At 49.2% G+C, this 24,939-nt stretch overlaps 1 protein-coding gene across 4 annotated transcripts in view; it reads right to left on the reverse strand.

Annotated features, from left to right (window-relative positions):
- SCARB1 (scavenger receptor class B member 1) overlaps nt 1–24,939 on the reverse strand; it is a 92,953-nt gene that overhangs the window by 59,229 nt on the left and 8,785 nt on the right. The window contains exon 2 of one of the 4 annotated variants that reach the window (XM_061142107.1): nt 21,176–21,246. The exons of 2 other annotated variants lie outside the window; for them this stretch is intronic. Coding sequence is in view for 1 of the 2 variants with exons in the window: in XM_061142106.1 (XP_060998089.1) it covers nt 1,698–1,751 (54 nt within the window). In the remaining variant the exon portion in view is untranslated. Of the gene's footprint in view, nt 1–1,697; nt 1,767–21,175; nt 21,247–24,939 lie in introns of those variants that run through there. One more of the 4 variants, XM_061142106.1, reaches the window with a different exon arrangement.

A 24,939-nucleotide genomic window follows, 5' to 3' on the forward strand; every position in this document is an offset into this window, starting at 1 on the left:
CGTGGACAGAGGAGCCTGGAGGGCTATAGTCTATGGGGTCACACAGAGTCGAATATAACTGAAATGACTTAACACGCACACACCATAACAGAGCTAAAATCAAGGTGTCTGCAGGGCTGGTTCCTCCTGGAGGCTTTCTGGGAGAATCCAGTCGCCTAGCTTTTCCAGTTCCTAGAATCCACCTGCATTCCTTGGCCCCCTTATCACTCTAACCTCAGCTTTCATCATCACATCCTTTCTGACTCCCCTGCCTCCCTCTTACAAGGACCCTTATGATGACATTAGTCCCATTCAGATAATTCTGGACAATCTTCCCATCCTGAACTCCTTAATGTAATCACATCTACAAAGCCCCTTTTGTCACATGGGGGTAACACATCCACAGGTCCCAGGATTAGAACTTCTTTGAGGGGCTATCATCCTGCTTCCTACACCCACTCAGAGATGCGAGGCTTCCTCCCACACAGCCCCATCCACACCCAGGAGCACCCCACTGCCGGGGCAGGGTGACGTTTGTTCCCCTTGTGCCCCTTCCTTTCCAGGGTATCCTTGTCTGCAGCCACCAAGCAGGGCCCCCGCCAGGACAAGGTGGACCAGCTCCCGCCGTGGGAGGCCCACTGTCCTCCTGAAGTGCAGCCACGCACCCAGGAGGCTCAGCCCACCCCTCCTTGTGTGAACCTCCACCCTTCATCTGCAATCTGAACTTCCTTAAAAGAAACAGTAGGGGGAGGATTCCCTTGTGGCTCAGTGATAAAGAATTCGCCTGCCAATGCAGCAGACACGGGTTCAATCCCTGATCTGGGAGATTCCCACGTGCTGCAGAGCAACTAAGCCCATGCATTACAACTACTGAGCCGGCGCTCTAGAGCCCATACGCTGAAACTACTGAACCCATAAGCCGCAACTACTGAAGCCCGAGTGCCCGAGAAACTGTACTCCACAAGAGAAGTCACCGCAGTGAGAGGTCCCCACTCACCACAAGAACAGAAAAGCCTGTGCAGCAACCAAGACCAGCATAGCCAAAAATAGATAAATAAAATTATTTAAAAAAAAAAAAAAACACAGAGCAGAACACAGTCTGGGTGGGTCTTCTTGCAAGTGCTGCAGTGGGGCGGGGCGGAGGGGGGGAACTTTGTTCTCAAAACTCAGGTCTGAGAGAAGCCCCTTTGGGGCCTCAGACAGGTCCCTTCCTCCTCCCAAATTCTAAGACCAAAACACAGCCTGGCCTGACAATGACACAGGGTGTCCATCGGAACAGGAACTGAGACATGCCCCAAAGAGCTCCGCCGGCTGCACTGTCAGCCAGAAAGCTGAGAGCCTAAAAGGCCAGCCTCCCCCTCTCCCCAGGGCAGCATCAGAACTGGGGAGAGGGGTGTCTCCCAAAGCAACCCTCCAAAAGCCAACAGGTTCCCACAGGACAGATGGGGGAGCAATGGTCAGAGGACAGACAGACTTGGGGTCCTAAGGATCTCAGGAAGCTTCCTGGCTGGGCAGGGACCAAGTGACCACTGAGCCACACTCCCTCAGCCCCGCAAAAGGGACCCAAAGGTGGGGGGGCCCAGGGCATTTCTGAACAGCTGAACAAGTTCATCATTTTGAAAACTCCTCACTATACCTCAGAATTCTTTTTGACGGGATAACAGCCCCGTGGCAGCTTCAGAGGAAGGGGTCCTTTGCTTTATATCATTGTTGCTTACCATGGGCCTGTTTGAGCAGTGGTTCTCAAAGTGTGGTCCCCGGACCAGCAGCATCACCTGGGAACCTGATAGAAAAGCTGATTCTCAGGTCCTTCTCAAACCTGCCGACTCAGCATCTCTGGGGGAGGGACGCAGACATCTGTGTTTTAACAAGCCCTCCTGGGGCTCCTGCCACATGAGACAAAGAACCACAGTGTCAGATACTTGCTTCAGAATAACTCAGGAAAGGGGAAATGGATGTGGGTGGTGGTACAGATGAAACTGGAAGGCAGGGACTCGATGCCTATTAAAGCAGGCGAAGGGCACATGGCAATCTTGCTATGCTCTTTTTTAAAATGCACATTTGAAAATTTCATAACACATTTTTTTAAACCAGTTAAAATTCGCAACCCCTACTGCACTCCCAGAGAAACAGATTTGTCTTCCTGAAGCCATCTCCACAAACTGTCAGATTTGGCCAGTGGATGAGTTTGGGATCACGTTGTATTTCAAAATACTTGAATTTGTTGACAACATCTTAAAAATGGCAGGTACGTTTCGGATTTCCAGCTTCTTCTAAAAAACTGGCAGGTGTGCTGGCTCTGGGTCTGCATCCCCACGTAGCCTAGCATGCTGAGTTAAGCAGCAGCTGCTCCTGGCACAGGACTTGCAATCCAGATCGCCACAGGCTTCACGGCTCCCTAACACCTCACACCAGGCTGCTTCACTCACTGGCACTGTCAGCATGGCCCTTCCAGGGATCTGAGTTTGTAAGCCCTAACCTACAATAACACAGGATGAGAACATGGTACTCACTTATTCATTCCAACCATGCCTAAGCATCTAATACGCTCACAACTGGCCCTCAAGTGCCACGGGGAAGCAAAGTTCATCAGACAGAGCTGAGCAGGGATTAGGAAAATGACAGGTTATTCACAAATCACTCAGACACACAAAAGGAAGAGCTCAGCTCATTAAGCATATTTACTGGCACTGGAACATCATTTGATACTGGCAGGACTGGGACTTCCCTGGCGGCCCAGCGATTAGGACTCCACACTTCCACTGCAGGGAGTATGGGTTCGATCACTGGTTGGGGAACTAAGACCCCGCATGCCACGTGATGTGGCCAAAGAAATAAAACACTGGCAGGACTGTCAATAGGCTGGGATACCGTTGGGGCATTAGCTACTAAAGCAAACTCTGGTATGAGTGATGATACTCTGGTATACACTCTGCAATACTATTGGAGCATTAGCTACTAAAGCAGACGTCCATGCCCAACACCCCAGTAATCCCATTCCTGGGTATTCACTAAGAGAAATGAAAATCCATGTCCACACAAATGCTCCCAGCAGTTTTAATCCTGGTAACCCCAAAACAGAAACAATCCAATTATTAACCAGGACATCACTGCATTATTCACACAAGGGTATATTTACACAGCAGTGAGGAAGAACAGCCACATGCAATGTGGGTCTATCTCACAAGCCTAACGTTGAGCAAAGAAGCCAGACCATATCAGTACTCACTGTGTGATTCCATTTTGATAAAGTACTAAACCAGGTAAAACTAAACTATGCTGGAAGAAGTCAGGGTAGCAGTCACCCTTGCAGCTGGGTAGCAAGGGAGTGGGGAGCACAAGGGGATTCTTAGATGCTGCTGGTTACTTGAGGATGTTCAGCTGTGAAAGTTCTGCCTGTCTGATATGATGATGCCAGCATTTACTGGGTACCAGGCTCAAAGGTCACCTTTATCCCCTTCTCCCACAAAACAAACCCTGACTTGCTTCCAGTATTGGGAACAAAGCCTTAAATCTCAGAGAAGATGGGCCCCAACTGTAGTCCAGGCCCATTGGCCTGTCTAGCTTCTGGTAGGTTCTGAGAAAAAAAAAAAAATCCTCTTGCAATAAGAGGAAGAACTGAACAGAGCCCTCTCGTTGTACCATCCCTCCTTCTGGCTTTGAATGATGTGTGTGACAGTGTGATGTCTGGCACTGTGGCAGCCATCATGAGATTCTGAGGGCAAGGCTCAGAAAGTCACACAGACACTGACCCAGTGCCCTGAAATAACTGAACTGCTGAATAAAGCTGGAAACATCCACCACCTACAGTCTCTCACGAAGCGCGATAATAAAGCTCCCTATTATACCACCCACTTGGAAGCAGGTTTTCTGTTGCTTGCAGCCCAAAGGATTCCATCTGAAGCAATGCTTTCATTTAAGCCTGACAGTCCATGAGGTAGGTACCATTATCTGCTCTGTTTTGTTGATGAGAAAACTGAGGCACCCAGAGATTAAACCACTTACTTGCCCAAGGGCACAAACGCAGTAGTGACAGAGGGTCCTCAACTCTAGTCTGCACCCAGAGCCTGGGCCCTAACATTCCACTGCCTTGGTAAAGGCTCATGGTAGGTGTGGATGGGAAAGGATCACAGGGAAGGGAGAAGACTGCTGAAACACACACACAGTTCCGATTCTAGGGCCCCAGGCGAATCAGGCACAATCTCATCCTCCACCGGCTACGCCACCATGATGGGAACTCCAGGTAGTGCAACTGACCCTGCTCTTAAGACAAACACAATCTCCCCCAGGACTGACTTTGGCCCCACTTTCTCCACATAAATCAGGCAGAGGATAGCCCTTCCTTCAAACACCCCAAATTCACCCCAATAAGAAAGTGGGCTATTTCTCAAGCATGAAACAGCTCAGCAAACTTCAGCCCGTGGGCCACATCTGGCCTGGTGCCTATTTCTGGGCATCCTGGGAGCTAACAATGGTTTTAAATTTTTATCTTATTTTTTAACTTTCTATTTTATTTTGGAGTATAGCCAATTAACAACGTTGTGATAATTTCAGGTGGACAGCCAAAGGACTCAGTCATAAATGTACATGTATCCATGCTCCCCCAAACTCTCCTCCCATCCGTACCTTCTTAAATGTTTGAAGAAAAAAAAAAAAAACAAGAATATTTATTGGCAACACATGAAATTCACGAGCTGGTGTCCTCAAGCAAAGCTGCTGTGGCACTTAGACAGCCCCCGCTCAGGGATGTCTCAAAGATGTCCACAGAGAGGACCATGTGGAGGTGAGAGGCTGAGACAGAACCTGTTTGGCCTCTAAAGCTGAAAAATATTTACTATTTGTCCTCTACCACTAACGTGGCAACCCCTGTCCCCTCCCCCTCAGTCCATATGGAGACGCGAGTACCTCCCCTTCCTCCTCGGCGGCAGCGTCAAGAATCAAGTGAGCAAGGACACGCACTGCTCTGGAGAAGGCACCCGGGTGCAGACAGGCCACACAACGATGGTTGCTAAATGAGGCTTCCTCCATTCACCTTGGCCCGGGTTCAAGAACACATGGGGAAACTTGCCAAGGTCTCGTAAGATGGCGCAATGGTGCTGTGAGCCTGGGAGAATCGGAGGCTCAGGGCTGCCTCCTTCAAAGGCTTCATCTTTTGCAAGCAGCTGGGCATGTTGTAATCACCCTGGGGGCTGGGCAACCCGGTCTACCACCTACTGAACCCGATCCATGCCACCAGGAGGAGGTTAGGGGGCAGGAAGGGGACAGGTACCAACCCTCCCTCAGGTTAAACTCTATCATGACTTTTTAAAATTGTGCTCCGATACACATTAACATCGAATGTCCCATCTTCACCATTTTTAAGTCTAAAGCATGAAGTACATTCACATCATTGTGTAACCATCACCACCACCCATTTCCAAAACTTCTCATCTTCCCCAACTGAAACTGCATTCCCATCAGCCTCTGGTACCCACCCTTCTACCCTTTGTCTCTGTGAGTTTGCCTCCCATGGGGACCTCCCAAAGTAGAATCATACAATATGTGTCTTTTCGTGACTGGCTTATTTCACTCAGCACAATATCCTCAAAGTTCATCCATATTGTAGCCTGTGTCAGAATTTCCTTCCTTTCTGAAGCTGAATCCCATTCCAAAATATGGATGAACCACATTCTGTTTATCCATCCATCTATGGAGGAACTCGTGGGTTGTTTTCACCTTTTGGCTATTGAGAATAATGCTGCAATGTACATGGGTGTGCACCTATCTCTTCAAGTCCCTGCTTTCAATTATTTTGAAAATAATTGCTATTTTGAAATGGCAATTTATTTATTTTGAAAATAAATGCTATTATTTATATAAATAATACTTTGGTAAAATTACTGCATCCGATGGCAATTCTATGTTTTCATTTTTTGAGGCAGTGACTGCCAGGCTTACCCCACAGCAGCTGTGCCATTTTACAGTCCCTCCAACACTGCACAAGGCTTCCAGTCTCTCCATGTCCTGGCCAATCACTGTCATTTTTTTTTTTTTTTATAGCGGCCCTTCCATCAGGCATGAGGTGATCACTCACTGTGGTTAGGATTTGCATTTCCCCAATGATGAGTGACGCAGGGCACTTCATCCTGTGCCTGTTGGTTATCTGCGTATCTTCCTTGGAGAAATCTCTAAGTCCTTGGCCCATTTTCTAATTGGGTTGTTTTTTTGGTGTGATTGAGCTGTTCTACCAAGACTTTAAGACCATGATTTATGCCCCACACTTTCCATCTCCTTTTATATATAAACACTTACTTGTTTATTTGGCTATACCTGGTCTTAGCTGCGGTACACGGGATCTTTTTTTTAGTTGTGGCATGCAGACTCAGCTGGGGCTTCCCAAGTGGCTCAGTGGTAAAGAATCCACCTGCCAATGTAGGAGACGCAGGAGACGTGGTTCGATCCCTGGGGAGGGAAGATACACTGCAGCAGGAAATGGCAACCCACTCCAGTATCCTGCCTGGAAAATCCTAGGGACAGAAGAGCCTGGCGGGCTACAGTCAATGGGGTGGCAGAGTCGGACATGGCTGAGCGACTGTGCACGCACACACAAAGACTCTTAGTTGTAGTATGTGGGATCTATTTCCCTAACCAGGGATCAAACCCCGCTGCATGGGGGGCATGGAGTCTGAGGCACTGGACCACCAGGGAAGTCCCTCCCCCCGCTTTTGACTGCCCTCCTGGATATTTCCATCTGGGAAAACAGCTCCACCATCCATGGCGTCCCTCAGATAGAAATTGAAGAGTTTGACTTCTCTTCTGCCCCCGCACCCCAAGTCTCATCTGTCAGCACATGTGGCTGACTCTCCCTGCAAAAGGAATCTGGACTCTGTTCCCTCCTTCTAATTACACTGCCTCCTCGCCAGCCTCCCTGCCTCCTCTCCGAGCCCCCCATCCCTCCCCCCCACCCCACCCCCGCTTTCTATTCACAGCACCAGAGGGCTCTGTAACACGCATCAGATCATGGGCTCCCCTGCTCAGAAACACTGGCACCTCAGGGAACTGAAAACCATATCTAAACCCCTCCCCAGGTGCCACAAGCCCTCAGCCCGCCTCTCCCCTCTCACCCCCGTCACTGCTCCCGGAACCCGCGGTTCCTTCTTCCTCCAGTGTGGTAAGCAACCTCCCACGTCCAGCCCTTTGCACGTGCTATGCCCTCGGTCCGCCCTGCTGTTCCTATGCCCAACTCCTCATCACCTCAACCGGCCCCTCCTCAGGGAGGCCCTCCCGACCACCCACCCGAAGGAGAAGGACCTGGCCTGGGGTGTCCACAGCTGCAGCTCCCCTGCCCCACACAATGCCCGGTTCACGGCACCTGCTCAGAAAACACACACTGAAGGCTGCTCGAGTCCAAAACCACAAAGAGGATTCAAAAAACACCCTCCCCACACTCGCTCCCCCTCCCCCGGGTTGAAAGGACATTGAAAGCCTCAGCTGGACTCTGCCCCAGTCCCCGGCCTTTCTCCCTCCCCTACCAAGGACACAGGTGGCCGGGACTGCAGACAGCTCTGCCCCTCTTATCTGGGCTCCCAGGCCACACATCACAGCTGCCGGAGCCCGAGGGGACATGGAGGTCAGTGATGTCATCCTCTTGCAAGACAGGACAGGGAGGACCCAGATGCCCCCAGGGACAGGCTCCAGCTCTAGCTCCAGCCCCAGCCTAGGCCCGTGGCCGCAGCCACCTCGGCTCCCACTTCCCCAGGCCACACTATTCCATGTGCCCTGACACACACCCTTCTTTCCCATCCCTAGCACCCCCACCCCCCGTCCCCACCACTCCCATCATCCCCACCCCATCCACCAGCCCTACCACCATCCCCTTGGCTCTCTGTAAGAGTGGGAAAGCACTTTGCTCCCTGAATCCCGCTGAAAGCTCCATGCCGTGAACACTAACATCATCTCATCTGACATCTGAGGAAACGGAGACTCAGGAAGATGAGATCGCTGCCCAAGTATGGCCAGTTTTCTGAATCCTCACCCTCCCTTATATATATACTGCCACATATACTATCAATAGAATAATTATAGTCATAAATTATATTTTTCAATTATTTTCATTATTCCCTCACTTAAGCAGGCAGAAAGCACAAGTGTTGTCAGAGATAAGGAGACTGAGATTTACAATAGGCCTAAGACCATAAGTCGCACCAGAACCCTGAGGGGCTCTCGACTGCCCAGTTTCCCACTACAACCAACGCTTCCAACACCCAGGGCCCTGGACGACCTCCATGAACTAAGTCTGAATTTATTCCAAAAGAAGGCTGGTGATTAACAGCTGGGCTTCCCTGGTGGCTCAGCGGTAAAAGAATTCACCTGCCAGTGCAGGAGACACGGGTTTGATCCCTGGGTTGGGAAGATCTTCTGTATATGGCAACTTGCTCCAGTACTCTTGCCTAGGAAAATTCCATGGACAGAGGAGCCTGGTGGGCTACAGTCCACAGAGTCACAAAGAGTCAGACACGACTGAGCACGCACGCATGCACACACAATTAACAGCTACAAGGCCAGCCTGATGCAGCCACTTCACAGCTCACAACCGCAGCCAACAGCACTTACTCACTTCCCATTTATCAACCCATTTATCCCTCACAGCTACAGCCCATGAGGCCAAGGCTATGATTATCCCCATTTTACAGATGAGGAAATTGAGGCCTGGAAGAGCCAAGTCACTTCCCCACGGCCATGGAACTAGGAGACTAGGCAAAATGAGGCCTACCGAAGAACAGACCTCATTAAACAGGGACAGGCCCTGGCCAACGGCTGCCCTGTACAATTTCCAAACTGTCACAATTGCCTAGAAATCTAGATTTGTATCTATCATCAACCACACAAAACACGTCTCCAACCTGGTCTGAGTTCCGGGAGAGGCTGGGCTGCAACCCTGGGACAAAAGTGAGGAGCTCAGACACTGGTCCAAGTTATGTCTACACCAGCTGTGGTAACTTCAGGCAGGTGCCTCAGCCTCTCTGAGCCTCCATTACTCCAGCAGGAAAATAAACATTACTGCAACTCAGAAGAGGTTATGAGGATCCAATGAGCCTATACCTGCAGCCTGGTGCCTAGCACACAGGAAGTTCTACCCCAAACCTGTGAATGTGGAGACTTCCCTGGTGGTCCGGTGGTTAAGACTCCAAACTCCCAATGCAGGGGGCTTCAAGCCCTGGTTAGTGAACTAGACCCACGTGCCACAACTGAAGATCCTGCATGCTGCAACTAAGAGATTCTGCATTCCACAACAAAGACCTGGCACAGCCAAATTAATTTTTTTTAATTGTGAACATGATTTTATTTGGAGAAAGGGTCTTTTTTCCTTGGCTGCATGCGCCATGCTGTATGTGGGATCTATTTCCCTAACCTGGAACAGAACCTGTGCCCTCTGCATTGAGAACACACAGTCTTAACCACTGGGACACTAGGGAAATCCCAGAAAAAGATGTCTTTGCAGATGTAATTAAAGATCTCAAAATGAGATCATTCTGGATTATATGGGTGGACCTTAAATCCAATGATGAGTGTCCACAGTAGCAAAGACACAGAGGCAGACGCCATGGGAGATAAAGGCAGAGACTTGAGGGATGTAGACACAAGCCAAGGAGTGTCTGGAGTCACCAAAAGACACAAGGTTCCTTAGTGAGAGTATGGCCAACACCTGAACTTCAGACTTCTGGTCTCCAGAACTGAGAGAGAAGACATCTCTATTCTAAACCACCCATCTGTACGGGTCTTCTCCATTGGTCCAGGGGTTAAGACTCCACCTTCCAAAGAAGGGGGCGCAGGTTCAATCCCTGGTCAGGGAACTAAGATCCCACACACCTCGAGGTATGGCCAAAAAATAAAATAAAAAACATCTGTAATCATGTGTTACAGCAGTCCCAGGAAACCCACTTGCCCTAAGAAAGTTCCAGAAGACAACATGGCCATCACCAGCAGGAGGGTTTCTTCAGAATGGATCCCAACCTGCGTCTTCCTTTGTCAGGTCCCAAGGAACAAGGCCTTTGGTCACTGCTTCAGCAGTAAATAGAGAAACAGCCCCACCCTTTGCAGTGCTCCGTATACAAAGCCCACAGCTTTGTACACACAGAGACAGGCCCTCAGTCCAGGAACAGGAGGGTGAGTTCCGGGCTAGAACAAAGGTCTCCAAGATACTCCCCTTGGTGCCAAACCCAAGGTGGAGAAAGGCATGCAGCGTCCTGGTGGGTGGGCCTGAGACGGGAAGATATCCCGCTCCCCGTGAACACAAACATTGTCAGGAAGGAACTATTAACCCAAGTTGCCTTTGGAGCCAGGACCCGCTGTGGGGCAAGGGAGCTACGACTTTTCATGTACTGCCTTTTCTTTCTTTTTTTTTATTGCAGTTGTGATTCTTTCTGTATGCTTTCAATTTTTTTTTTTTTTTTTTTTAAGAAACTTTAACCTTTATTTATCCTGTCTTAGGCCAGGCTATGCATGGCATGTAGGATCCTAGTTCCCCAATCAGGGATGGAACCTGTGACCCCTGCAATTGGGAGCTCAGGGTCATAACCAATGGGCTGCCAGGGAAGTCCCCACTTTCAGTCCTTTTCACTGTGCCCCTATTCTATTTTCCTTATTTCTGGTGCCAGTGAGGGCTGTCTCAGAAGCGCCCAGCCTGCCAAGCACATCCCATCCAGCTGTCTTAAGTGGCATGACATCCAAGGCCGCTCTACCTGTATTTTAGTTTGTGGGAGCTGAGAAAATCAGCCACCAATTGCAGAAGAGGACATTGACTTTCAGAAAAAAATCAAGTTCCTAGAGAACCCAAGAGCCAGGGCCTAGATTTGATCCTGGAGTTCTGCCAGTTGGAAGGTTGGACAAACACTTGGCTCTGGGTCAAAGAGTATCCCCTAGAAGTCATGCCCAGCTGGAACCTCAGAAGGTGACACTGGAAAACAGTGTCTCTGGAGATGTGAATAAGTTACAGATGTCCAGATGAGGTCCTTCTGGATTGAGGTGGGTCCTAAATTCAGTGACAGATGTCCTTATGAGAAAAGGCAGGGAGGGGACTTCCCTGGCAGTCCAGTGGTTAAGACTTCCACTGCAGGGGGCATGGCTGTGATTCCTGGTAGGGGAACTAAGATCCTGAATGTGCACAGTGTAGCCAAAAAAAAAAAAGAAAGTGTGGCCAAAAGTTAAATAAAATAAGAGACAAGGACACAGAGGCATACAGAGGGGATGACCACGTGAAGACAAAGCCCTCAGAAATTAAGACACCCGTGACAATTACACAGCAAGGTGACCACAGGCACATCCTTAGCAGGAGGGGACCCCTACGCTGACCGCAGACAATAGCACAGGGTACGTGGGGTCAGCCACAATCTCTCCCCATCCTGAATAAAGCTGAACTCTGAGCCTCTGCAGCTGAACAGATGTCCCTTACATCCTCTGTCCTCTCCCTGCATCTGACTTCGGTCACTGGGGACAAAAGATTTCTGATTAAACCAAGTCCAGATCCTGGGGTCTATCCCCGATTTACTGTGTGCCTCCCCCCCCACAGGCTCCCCCAAACTCTGAGCCTCGACCCTGTCCTCCCATTGGCTTACAAAAGGAAGAAGGATCAAACACAACTCAGAAATGTAAAACAAAACAACACCCATGGCAACCGCTGGCATTCTAGAAGGCCAGATGGTATCAGGCGCTGGAGGAGATGTGGGAGGGCACAGCAAGAACCCTTCTGGAAGGCACGTTTGATGACTCTGGCTCCCCTGCCTCCCCCTTCCCATGCCTGCCCTACGACCTGGCTGCCCCAGACCCTGCACCTCCCAAGGAAATACGTGAGAACTTTACGATGGGAAGTTCCAGGACGTTTGCTGCTTGGGGAGGTAGGAGTGGACGGAACCAGACACCCGTCATGAAAGGAATAAATAAAATGAGAGGAATATAAACTCGGAAATCCAGGCATTAGAAGAAGCCATGGGCCAGACAAGAATACGTGGACAGATTTCCAAATGATGAAGGGACAAGAGTAGGGCTAAGAGCAGGAGTCGGGTACCAAGAAAGAGGTCTGCTCTCTTCCCAGGTTTGGCAGCCCATGTGCTAGGCGTAGGACCTGCCTGGCCATGCCCAGCTCAAAGCACTTGCCACCTATTAGCCCATTACATCTTCATTTCAACCCTTTGGGAAGGTGTGGTTTGTACCATTTTATGGGAGTCTAACCAAACCCAGAGACTTGAGAAATCTGCCCCAGGTCACGCACAGGCAAAAGGCAGAGCCAGGATGAGCTTCCACGCCTACCTGGCCCAAAACTGAGCTCCGGACCACTGTTCTGAGCAGACCCCTGGCACCACCTGTGGCACAAGGACATACAGGTCCTATTCAAAGACATATCCCCCAGGGGGTGGGTGCAGGGGCCGGGAGGGGTGAAACATGAGAAGGAGGAGGAGGAGAAGAAATAGAAGGAGACAAAGGGACTTCCCTGGTGGTCCAGGGGTTTAAGAATCCGCCCTGCAATGCAGGGAACACGGGTTCAATCCCTGATCTGGGAAGATTCCACATGACTTGGGGCAACTAAGCCTATGCACCACAGGTACGGAGCCCGAGCTCTAGAACCCGGGAGCTGCAACTACTGAAGCCCGAGAGCCTAGAGCCTGTGCTTCACAACGAGAGAGGCCACACAATGAGAAGGCTAAGCACCAGAGAAAGCCCACGTGCAACAACGAAGACCCAGCACAGCCAAAAATAAAATAATTAACTTTTTTAAAAGGAGACAATATTTTAAAAGGGAAAATAAACAGGCATGTGTACACACAAATCCCCAACAGCACTATTCACAGTGACCAAAAGGTGGAAATAACCAAAGTGTCTCTCACCGATAGACGAATAAACAGAATGTGTTTCACCCACACACAGTGAAATACGATTCAGTCATAAACAGGAGTAAAGCGCTGACACAGGCGACAACCTGAAGAACCTTGGAAACATGATGCTGAGGGAAAGAAGCCAGGCACAAAGGGTCACACAGTGTGGGACTTCATTTATAGGGAATGTCCAAAAGGATACATCCTTAGAGACCGAAAGCAGACTAGTGACTGCCAGGGAACAGGGGACTTGGAAGGAAGAAAAGATGGTGACAGAAACATTCTAGAAGCAGACAGAGGTGATGGTTATACAACACCGTGAATGTGCTAACTGCCACCGAATGGATCACTTTAAACAATTAATGTTATGTCAATTTCACCTCTATAATTTATTAAATAAAAAGCCTGTAATGAAACTGAACACTGATTTGATCACTTCAGAAGTCTGGCACTTCTGGGAACCAGCAGGTTTGCCCCTTCTTGTGGACCCGAGAGGAAATCAGGCTTGTGCATTCTGAAGGCAAGGGCCAAGAGCATTCATAACCTGGAGGTGGAGACGCTCACAGGATGGATAAACCAGGACAGCCTCATGGAATATTTTACAGATATGAAGATGGGGTGTGGTTTATTGTAACAACATGATGGGTCTCACAAACATAATGGGAAGCAAGAACAAGACAAAATTAAAAAAAAAAAATACAGAGTATGTGTCTTATTCCATCAGGGCTGAGCTGCTGTAACAAAACATCACCGAATGGGTGGCTTATAAACAACAGACATTTATTTCATAAGGCAGCAGGCTGGTAGTCTGGGATCAGGGTGCTGGCGTGGTCCAATGAGGGCACTCTTCTGGCATGCAGACTTCTCGCTGTGTCCTCACATGGTGGAATGGGTGAGGGAGCTCTCTAAGGTCTCTTTTACGAGGGCACTAATCCTATTCAGGAAGGCTCTATCCACTCTCATAACCAAATCACCTCCCAAAAGCCTGACCTCCCAATGCTATCACCAAGGGTATTAGGTTTCCAACATATGCATTTGGGGTGGGGCAGGAAGCACAAACATTCAGGCCGTAATGAATGTTGCCCCATATCCATGTCTCTCTCACAAGTCATCAACCCAAAAGTTGAAGTCCAAAGTCTCATCCAACTATATAAATCAAGAATGAGTGAGGGAGGGGTGTGGGAGGGAGGTCTAAGAGGGAGGGGATATATGTATACACATAGCTGATTCACTTTATTATACAGCAGAAACTAACATATTGTAAAGGAATTATACTCCAATAAAAAAATAAAAATAAATTTAAAAAAATTTTAAAAAGAACAGGTGAGACCCCAGCTGTGAACCTGTGAAATCAAATACGTTATGTGCTTCCAAAATGCAGTGGTGAGACAGGCATAGGACAGGCACTCCCATTCCAAAGGGAGAAATAGAAAAAAAAACAAAAAACGAACAGGTGCAAGGTGACCCACAAACCTAATAGGGCAATCAACATATACTCCAAGGCTCAAGAAGAACCCACCCTTGGGCTGACCACTGGGGCTGTGGCTGGGCCCCCACAGCTCTGCGGGGGTAGCTGCAGGCCTACGGCTCCCCGGGCGATACTTGCACCCTGGAGGCTCCACCTGCCTGGGTTTGTGGGGGGCAGCCCGGGCCTCATGGCTCCAATGAGCAGAGGTCATCTGAAACTTGGGCGACGACCCCACTTTTGAGGAGGAAGCCCTGGTTGATCTCTGAATGGCCTTCTGGTCCTTCATCACTTGTTTTAAACAGCACTTTCCTAATATTCAGTTCCCATTTTTATTCAGGAGTGTGTTGATTGTTCTCTCCCAATCTTGACTCTCTGTTTTCTACCTCAGAACACCTCTATTTCCTCCTTTCCCCTTCTCTTCCCAATCCAATTCTGTGAGTCTTTGTAGGTGTCTGGGCTACGGAGAACACTCTGGGAACAGACAACTACGTAGATCTGTCTCTCTCCTCTTGAGTGCCCCTTTTTCTCCTCCTGCTCATCTCTATCTCCCTCCTCCCTCTCCTCTTCTTCATGTAACTCTGTGAACCTCTCTGGGTGTCCCTAACGGGGGAGAATCTTTTCGCCTTTAACCTAGAAGTTTTATTATCAGTACTGTATAGTTGGAGAAGTCCTGAGACTACAGGAAGAATAAAACTGAAATCCAGAGGCAGGAGACTTAAGCCCAAAACCTGAGAACACCAGAAAACTCCTGACTACATGGAACTTTAAGTAATAAGTGACCGTCCAAAAGCCTCCATACCTACACTGAAACCAACCACCACCCAAGAGCCAATAAGTTTTAGAGCAAGACATACCACGCAAATTCTCCAGCAACGCAGGAACATAGCCCTGAACGTCAACATACAGGGTGCCCAAGGTCACACCTAACACATAGACCCATCTCAAAACTCATTACTGGGCACTCCATTGCTCTCCAAAGAGAAGAAATCAAGTTCCACGCACCAGAAATTACTCAGCCGTCAAAAAGAATTCATTTGAATCAGTTCTAATGAGATGGATGAAACTGGAGCCCATTATACAGAGTGAAGTAAGCCAGAAAGATAAAGAACATTACAGCATACTAACACATATATATGGAATTTAGAAAGATGGTAACGATAACCCTATATGCAAAACAGAAAAAGAGACACAGAAATACAAAACAGACTTTTGAACTCTGTGGGAGAAGGTGAGGGTGGGATGTTTCAAAACAACAGCATGTATACTATCTATGGTGAAACAGATCACCAGCCCAGGTGGGATGCATGAGACAAGTGCTTGGGCCTGGTGCACTGGGAAGACCCAGAGGAATCGGGTGGAGAGGGAGGTGGGAGGGGGGATTGGGATGGGGAATACGTGTAAATCTATGGCTGATTCATATCAATGTATGACAAAACCCACTGAAATGTTGTGAAGTAATTAGCCTCCAACTAATAAAAAAAAAAAAAAAAACAGCACTTTCCCAGTCAAATAGCTCCCTAGTCCTGTCCTGGAAATCTAAGAATCCCGACGCCCCAGCTCATGCCTTCCCTTCTTCTCCTTCAGTCCAATCTGGCTATTTTCCTGCTCAGGTGGCAGACTGTCTTGTTGACACACACACTAATCTTATCAAATTGTCATCAGCCACACCTTGGTCTTCTCTTCCCAACAGGCAGTCTTGTTTTCTTTGTTTTTGTTTTCCAATACAGATAGGTTGAGAATTTTCCAAATTTTTAAAGATCAGATTCCCCTTTGAGTATCAATTCTATCTTTAAGTCCTGTCCCTCTGCTGGCATTTGATCATAAGCATTCCAGAGCTACTGTGCTTAGAACCAGCTGCGGGCAGGCGGCCGCTTTCATCACCCACCAATTCTACCAAAAACGTTGCAACACAATCACAACTCAGCCAGGTTCTCTGCCATTTCACAACAAACACTGCCTTTCCCCCAGTTTGCAAGTTCCTCTTTTTCACCTGAGATATCATCAGAATGTCCTCACTAACAAACCAGAAGCTTTCTCAACAACTCTCCTCTCTATCTGAACCCCCAATAGAATCACTTTATTCTTTTTTAGAAAAATATATTTTCTTGGCCACACCACACAGCATGAGGGTGACATGTGGGAGCTTAGTTCCCCAACCAGGGATTGAACCCATGCCCCCTTCATTGAAAGCATGAGGTCATAACCACTGGACCACCAGGGAAGTCCTTAGAATTGCTTTTAATGATCTCTTCGTGGCAGTAATAGGCTCTGCCAGCAGGCACCTGAAGACTCTTCCAGCCTCTATTCATCACCCAAATCCAAAGCCACTTCTGCGTTTTTAAGTATATTACTGCGGAGCCCCTCCTGGAACCAATTTCTGTCTTAGTCCATTGGGTGGTTCTCACAAAATGCCATAGACTAGATGGCTTACAAAAACAGGAGGCTGGAAGTCTGAGATCTTGGTTGGGTAAGGACCCTCTTCTGGGCTAGAGACTTTGACAGCATTCTCACATTATGGAAGAGGCAAGGGAGCTCTCTGTGCTGGGGGCGGAGCGGGTGGTTCCTCCTCTAAAGGGCACTAATCCTATTCATGAGGGCTCCACCCTCATAAGCTAATCACCTCCCAAAGGCCTCACCTCCTAACTTCATCACTTTGGACATTAGGATTTCAAAGTATGAATTTTGAGAGAATACAGGCAGTCAGATCACAGCAGTAAGATTCCACTCACGTAAAGTTCACAATCAGACAAAACTAATCCCAGTGCAAGCTGGAGACAAGCACAGGTTCCTCTGCAGGGGCTTCTGGAGGGCAGACGAGGTTCTGCTTTTTTATCTGAAGATGATCACACTGATGCTTATCTTAGATATTTATTTAACACGTGTGTCTTAGGCACTTACTTTCAAGTATGTAATATTTCACAATAAAAAGAAATCAAAGGAGACTTCCCTGGTGGCCCAGTGGTTAAGTATCCGCCTTCCAATGCAGGGGACTCAGGTTCAATCCCAGGTCGGGGAACTAAGATCCCACATGCTTTCTGGCAACTAAGCCCATGTGCTGCAACTACTGAACCTGTGCTCTAGAGTCTGTGCACCGCAACAAGAGAAATGCAGAAAAAATAAAATTCAAAGTTGAAAATCCAAAGCAGGAGGCTGCAGCGGGTGGAATCCAGGGACCCTGGGAACAGGCAGTCGAAGGAAGTCCCGAGGCCTAGTTGGTCTTTCAAAGCTGCCAAGGGATTCCGGTGGCAGCGGGCTCTGAGCCGAGTAAAGCCAGAGTGACCTTCATTCACCAGCCAAGAGGCCAGATGGGGTCAGGGGGACCTGGCACAAGAACTTCTGTAAGGCTCAGAGGGACAGGCGGGGAAGACAAGAAGGCCCTCACCTGCCATCCCATCTCCACCAGACAGGCTCTGGCACCCCAGAGTTGCAATGCCTTCCCAGGCCACAGGCCATCATGCTTCCATGGTCCTGGGAGAAGAGGAGGGCTGGAGGGGAGCGGGCAGGCTGGCTAAGGGCGGCTGGAAGGATCCACACACCTGGGCGTGAGGGCAAGGAATCAGAGCTAAGAAAATTAGGAAGCAGATGGAGGAACAGCTGAAAGAGTCAAAGCCAGATGGAATCAGGGGCTTCTTCCAGTCCAAGGGTAGGTTCAAACTCATCCAGGGGGGCCCAGGCCGGCTGCAGGAGGGGGCTGGCTGCCAAGCTGGGGGTGAGAGAGGGGAGTCCCGATATCCATCCCAACTCAGCCAGGAGGGCTCTACTCCCACCTGACTCAAACAAGGAGACTTTTGTGTAGGAATCTGTCAGAAGAAAACGTGCACTCACGCAGAAACAGACAAATCCAAATTGAGGGGCATCCTGCCAAAACACTGGCCTGTCCCTTTATAAATGCTAATGTTGTGAAGGGTTCAGTAAAAAGAACAGGGCTGGAGGACTAGTCTGGATTAAAGGAGGAGAAAGAAACAAGGCAACCAAACACAGGACATGATTCAAACAATAAAGACAAAAAATTGTTGTAATGGGGCTCTTGGGACAGTAAGAGACTCTGAATGTCATCTGAGTGTGAGATCAAACAAGCAAACCAACACAAGCTTTCCTGATTGTGATGGTGATTGGTGGTTACAGAAAAAAATATTCCTGTCCTTAAGACACGCACACTGCAGTGTTCCAGAGTAAGATGTCATCATGTTCAAAGCAACTCTCAGATGGTTTGGCCACAAGAGACAGAGAACACAAATGCTACAAATTGTCAGCGTCAGTGGAGCTTGAGAGAAGGCTTACAAAAATTCATTGCATTGTGTTCACAACTTTCCCAAAGCAAAATTTTTCAAACTGAAACATCAGGGTGGAAAAAGAACTGCTCATGGGAATGGCTGGTACATCCGTGGGATGTTCAGTCATCTAGATACCCACTGAGAGCAACCCAGGTGCCTGGGGAAAATTCAGAGAAGAGATGGAGTCAGAAAAGCAAGATGCAGGAAAGTGGGCATAGTGCGATCCCATTTTGGTAAAGTGACAGACTAACTAATCCCACCATGGGTATGTGTATAAGGTTAATATGATGACAAGAGAAAAAACTTAGGTGACACTTGCCAAGCTGTTATTCTAAGTCAGAGGTCCCCAACCTCCAAGATCTAATGCCAGATGATCTGAGGTGGAGCTGATGTAAGAAAAACAGAAATAAAGTGCACAATAAACGTAATGCGTTGAATCATCTCAAAACCATCCCCCTTACACCCAGGTCCCTGGAAAAAATGACTTCCACAAAACCAATCCCGGTGCCAAAAAGGCTGGGACCACTGTTCTAAGCGTTTTACAGGTACCCACTCCTCCGTCTTCATAAGAGCCCTGTATAGGAGATACTTTCATTCATTCCATTTTACAGAGGCGGAAATAAGGCACAGAGAGGTTAGGTCACTTGTCCAAAGACATACAGCTAAGAAATGGCAGAAAAACCTGGCTCCAAAGTCTATGCTCTTAGGTCCACCTAGCTCCTGGATGCCAAAACTCTGGCCAGACCCTAGAGAGAATCCTGGGGGTTTGAGAAGCCACGCCTGACCTTGATGGTGACATGTCAACACTGCCTTCCAGCTCCCCGTTCCAGTCTGTGCCATGCTTCTCATTCAGGTGGAAGGTTCTCACGTGGGCACACAGGGCACTCTCTGTGTACAAGGGGATGCTCCCAGAGGCCCTGGGGGCCTGGCTGTCCAGGTGGGTCACTCCCACACAGACCCCCTCACTGTCCTAGGTGAAGAAGGGTATGTCCTGGGTTTGGGACAAGGATCAACAAGGGTGTCAGGAGTTCATCCGATGACAGGTGTGCTGGTACACTGCAGAATATACCAGCTAGCTACAATGATTCCTGGTCAACTCCTCTGCATCTGTACCTGGGCAAGTTCTGATGAAGGTGAGAAACTTGGCTTATCCCTCCACGCCATCGCCTCCAGTGCATACGAAGGGCGGCTCCCACCCGGGACAGACAAAGCCTGCAGTTTGGCACACCCCAGCCCTGACACTTCTCCCACTTTCCAACAAACATCTCCTCCCAATCTTGCTTCCAGGAGGTGGGTGGGCAGGCATGCAGACAGGGACCCTGGGAACTTTCTACCTGAAAAACATTAGCTCATGACTTGCTTTCACAACTACTTGGCTTCTCCCAGGCCCTGCGCCCCCAGCCCATCTGACCTTCACCCACTTTCCCTGCCCACTTGACAACAGTCTTCCCGGACAGTACTCACTGCTAATTTGCTCTCTGGCTTTACTTAAGTCCTTGCTCCGTCTGGGTTTTTGTTTCCTCAAAGCATTAAAGATGGAACTGAGTGCCAGATCTAACAATCTGAGTTTATGAAACATTCCCTGACAGAAACAATTAGCTGATCAGTTACCACCCTCTCAAGCAGTCCAAGGTAGAGACAAAGAAAATAATCTCTAACACTACAATAGGCAGGAGCAGTGAGAGGCAATGAGATGAAGTGAGAAAGCTATTCTGGAGAAAAGCATCCATCAATCATTTCTGCTGCCTGTCACCCTTTCCTCCTTCTCCTAACAGTCCTTCCCACCCTTTTCCTGTAGGGTACCACCCACCCCACCTCAGCCTCCCTGCTTTAGGGTGAAAAAAGACCTCCCGCTCCAACTCCAAGGATGGGCATCTAATCCAAGCCTGACCAATCAGAGCAGTCCATTTCTCAAGCTACAGTGATCAGCTCAGGGATAAGCATATGAGACAAGCCCTGACAATCAGAGCCCATGAGTCTTCATACTACAACTTTACCCAGCCACTGGGAAAATTCTCTAATTACCTCTGAAGGTCCCTCCATAAAGTTCCTTTTGGAGACCTGTGGGGAAATTAAAAGCAACCAGTTTCTCCCCCATGTGGCACAGGTGGCTATCTGAGCCCTAGATTTAAAAATGAATGTTTAACTCTTGGATTGCATTCAGGCTGGATCCCTTACAGGACCCATGGGAGAAACAACAGGGCCACAGGAAGCTCCCTCCCCACCCTCTCTCTGCACCCTCCAGGCCAATACTAACCCAGTTGACTTGTGGTTTATTGAGTGCGGGTAAATGATTTTGCATGGTTGAGACGACATGAGGTCCTGTACGTACAGAGGGAGTACATATCACCAGCAAACCTGGGTCTCCCAACTCCAGCCTCACGCCATTTCTGCCCATGGGGACAAGAAACGTAAACAATTCCACTTTAATGATGAACCAGGGCTTCAATGCAGTGGACCTCCCCCAATCCAAGCCACCCAGCTGAAGCCAAGATGCCAGCAGGAAGATCCCTTCTCCCTCTGAGAGACAGAGTGAGGTGGCTCCAGGCCAGACTCCATACCTCCCTGGGTCCCTGGGCCAAGACAGGTGCTGTTTCTTTACTTACCACCCCCAGATGGCCCCAATGACAGCTTTCATAAACCGGTGTCCCTTCCTTCTGGCCACTCCACCTTCGAACTGGGGCAGAGGAGGAATCAATCAGAAGATACCAACGCTCAGCCAGGAAAAACACCCGGTCACTGGAGTCAGAGAGATATCTCTGGAACACAGGCAGGACTTGTTGAGACTCAGGCCCTGAATCCATGAACACACCACAAAGACCAGGCTCCCAGGTCCTCTCTGGTGTGGGAGATAGGAGGGGAAGGAGGGGAAGAGCCAGCATTGAAGCCAAGGAGTCTGCCTTCCAAATCCATGAATTTGAAGATCCCGACTGGACTCCTCTGCCTCGGCCTGAGGTCCCTCCCCAGCCAGGTCTCTGCCCTAGACCAGGGTCCCCAACCACGGGATACAGTCATGAACAAGACAGACAAGGCCCCTGCCTCGGGAAACCTCAACCAAGTGGACAGTATCATTCCAGAATGGTGACAGCTTAGACGATAATAACATGGAATGCTTATAACAGAGATAGGGTAGGTTCATAGGGTGAGGAGGGGAGGAGAGGGGTAATCGTCAAGAGTACCATTTGAGCTTAAACATGAAAAGAATCCAGCACAAAAGTCAGGAGGAAAAAGGCTTCTGGGAAGAAGGAACAGTCTGTGCAAAGGCTCTGAGGCAGGAAAGAACACCTGTGCATGGGAGGAAAAGAAAAGCTCATGAGGCGAATTCTTTGGTTGTCCAGTGGTTAGGACTCCATGCTTTCACTGCCTAGGACCCAGGTTCGATCCCTGGTTGGAGAACTAAGATCCTGCAAGCTGTGTGGCATAACCAAAAACAAAAAACAGGAAGAAGAAAAGTCTATGAGGCTGCAACAGAGTAAAGTGCAGGGAGTGGAGGCAGGAAAGGGGCTTACAGGCCATGAGGAGCAGATGGGTTTCATACCACATGCAAGAAGGTTTTAATCAGTATTGTGAAATGATGCAATTTACATTATTTTTAAGAGCATAGGGGGACTTCCCTGATGGTCCAATGGTTAAGAATCCACATGCCAATGCAGGGATCCTGGGTTCGATCTCTGGTCTGGGAAGATTCCACACGCCGCATGGCAACTAAGCCTGTGGGTCACAACTACTGAAGTCTATGCGCCCTAGAGCCCGAGCTCCACAACAAAGAGAAGCCAACTCAATAAGAAGCCGGTACACCGCAACTAGAGAGTAGCCCCCACTCCCTGCAACCAGAAACAACCCTTGCAATGAGGACCCAGTACAGCCATAAATAAATGAACGATATACATATGTAAGTGCAGTTGGGCTTCCCTGGTGGTCTAGTGGTTAAGACATGTTTCCACTTCCGGGGGTGTAGGTTTAATCCCTGGTCAAGGAAGTTCCGCGGGTTGTGAGGTACAGCCAGAGAAAGAAAGAAATATCCCAAATAATCCAAAATAAGAAGAAAAACAATAAAGAACATTCTACTGTGGCAGGGAAAATTGACGAGACTGGCGTGAGTAGGAGCAGACGGCCCGGAAAGGGAGCTCCTGCAGTAGGTGAGAGATGCGACAGCTTCAGGCGGAGTGGAACCACACACAGGGTGAGGGGAGCCCCCCCATGTCACCATAGAGGGTGACAACTTGCCACTGGTCACGTACCTCCCTGTGAAACCACTCTCGTCTTCTAAACATCCGTTTAATAACTATTCAAGAACCTACCATTAAGTGCTAGGCATCGTTCCAAGTGCTTGGAACACAGCAATGAACAGAAACCAAGGTCCCTGCCCTCATGGGCCTGACACTCTCACAGAGAGAAACAGACAATAAGTAATAAACAGGATGCGTAGGTGAATTCTGCAGTATCTCAGCAGATGATGGGGCGACAAAAGAAAAACAGCAGGGTAAGGAAGGTTCGGAGCACCACGGAAAGGGAAGAAAACTTGCAATATTCAAAAAGAGAAGGACTTCCCTCGTGGTCCGATGGTTAAGAATCCATGCTTGCACCACAAGGGGCACGGGTTCGATCGCTGGTAGGGGAAGTAAGGTCCTGCATGCTGCACAGTGAGACCAAAAAAAAAAAAAACTGTAAAGAGAAAGATTCATGAGAAAGTGAGATCCAAACAAAGGCCTAAAGGAGGCAGGAGAGAGAATCACGTACATGTCACATCAGGGAAAGAGCTGTGGGCAAAGGGAAGAACTCAATAAGGCCGATCTGTCAGTTAGGAACAGCCGGCAGGGCTGGGTGCAAGGTCAAGCTGAAGGGGAGGACAGAAAGGGGTGAGGTTCGGGTGGTACGGGCCTCAAGGGCCAACATAAGGTCTCACCTTGACTAGGAGGGGATGGTGTGGGCCCACTGCCGGGCTTTATTTAAGGAGAAGAGGATGGTGCTCTGATTGCAGATTTCTTGGGATCCCTTTGGCTGCTGTGCTGAAAAGCCTAGCCAAGAAGCAATGGTGGACACAGGGAGATGTGCGGGAATCCAGGCCAAAGTTGATGGTGCCTTGGACCAGGGTGGTGGCCGTGGGTGTGGAGAGAAGCTGGATTCTGGATATATTTTTGCTTTTGTGTTTTTGGGGTTATTTAGTATCTTAGTTTTATCTATTTATTTATTTAGCTGCTCCACATCTTAACTGGGGCGCAGAGGATCTTTGATCTTCATTGCAGCATGAGGTACCTTTTTCTTTTTTTTTCCTAAGTTGTGACATGCGAAATCTCTTAATTATAGCATGCGGGATCTTCAGTCCTGGAATGCGAATTTTAGCTGCGCCCTGTGGGATCTAGCTCCCTGACCAGGGATCAAACCCAGGCCCACTGCATCGAAAGCGTGGCGTCTCAGCCACTGGACCACCAGGGAGGTCTCTCTGCATATATTTTGAAGATGAGGCCAAAAACAAAATGTCCAACGTGGGAAGTGAGAGAGTCAAGGCTGACTCCAAGGCTTTCGGCCAGGGGAGCTGGCGGATGGAGGAGTGACAGCCTGAGATGGGAATGTGGCCAGAGGAATGAGGTTCTGGGGCAGGGGCAGTAATGGGAAGTCAAGCGCTGGCTAGAGTAAGCCTGAGATGCCCTTGAACACCCAGGTTGAGATACGGAGCTGGCCAGTGGCTGCTCAAGACTGGAGTTCAAGGGGAAAGGCCTGGGCCTAGGATATCAATTTGGGAGGGGCCCAGACAAAGATGGCATTAGACGTGTGAGATCGTGTGACCTCAGCCAGGAAAAGGTTTAGTGCAGGGACGTGCCAATGGCCGGCGGTCAGGGAGATAAGGAGACACCAGCATCTGAGTTCAAGAGCAGCCCAAGAGACCACACATCAAAGTGTCTCAAGAGTCCTTCTGGCAGCTTCCAGAAAAGGTGGAAGGAACTTCACCCCAAATGCCAGGAAGCAAGCACAGGTCGGGCCACTCCTATTCCTTCCTCCTACCCAGCACGAAGCAATAAATCGGGGCACAGGAGGAAACGATGGGGTGGAGGTGGGGGAAGGAAGCCAGACAATGAAGCCAGCTGCGCCCAGGGTCACCAGGGGCCCGGACCTCTGGGTTCAGGCAGGTTCTGAGCAGAATGACTCCGAGCTTCAAATGTGGGTCCCAGGCACCCCCGGAGCCTGTAACTCGCCAGCTCCAGGGCCCCAGAGAGCCCCAAAGCCAAGAATGAGTTTTTTGGTGTTGGTTTTTGTTTCTTTTTGCATTTCAGCTCCCATGGCCCCTCCAAGGGCCAGTGGAGGCCAAGGTCACATCTGAACCAGGGGGCAGGAGATGAGGCACATAAAAGAACTTCTCCTTTTGTCTGAT

The sequence above is a fragment of the Dama dama genome, chromosome 5, assembly GCF_033118175.1.
Source record: "Dama dama isolate Ldn47 chromosome 5, ASM3311817v1, whole genome shotgun sequence".
Taxonomy (NCBI): Eukaryota; Metazoa; Chordata; class Mammalia; order Artiodactyla; family Cervidae; genus Dama; species Dama dama.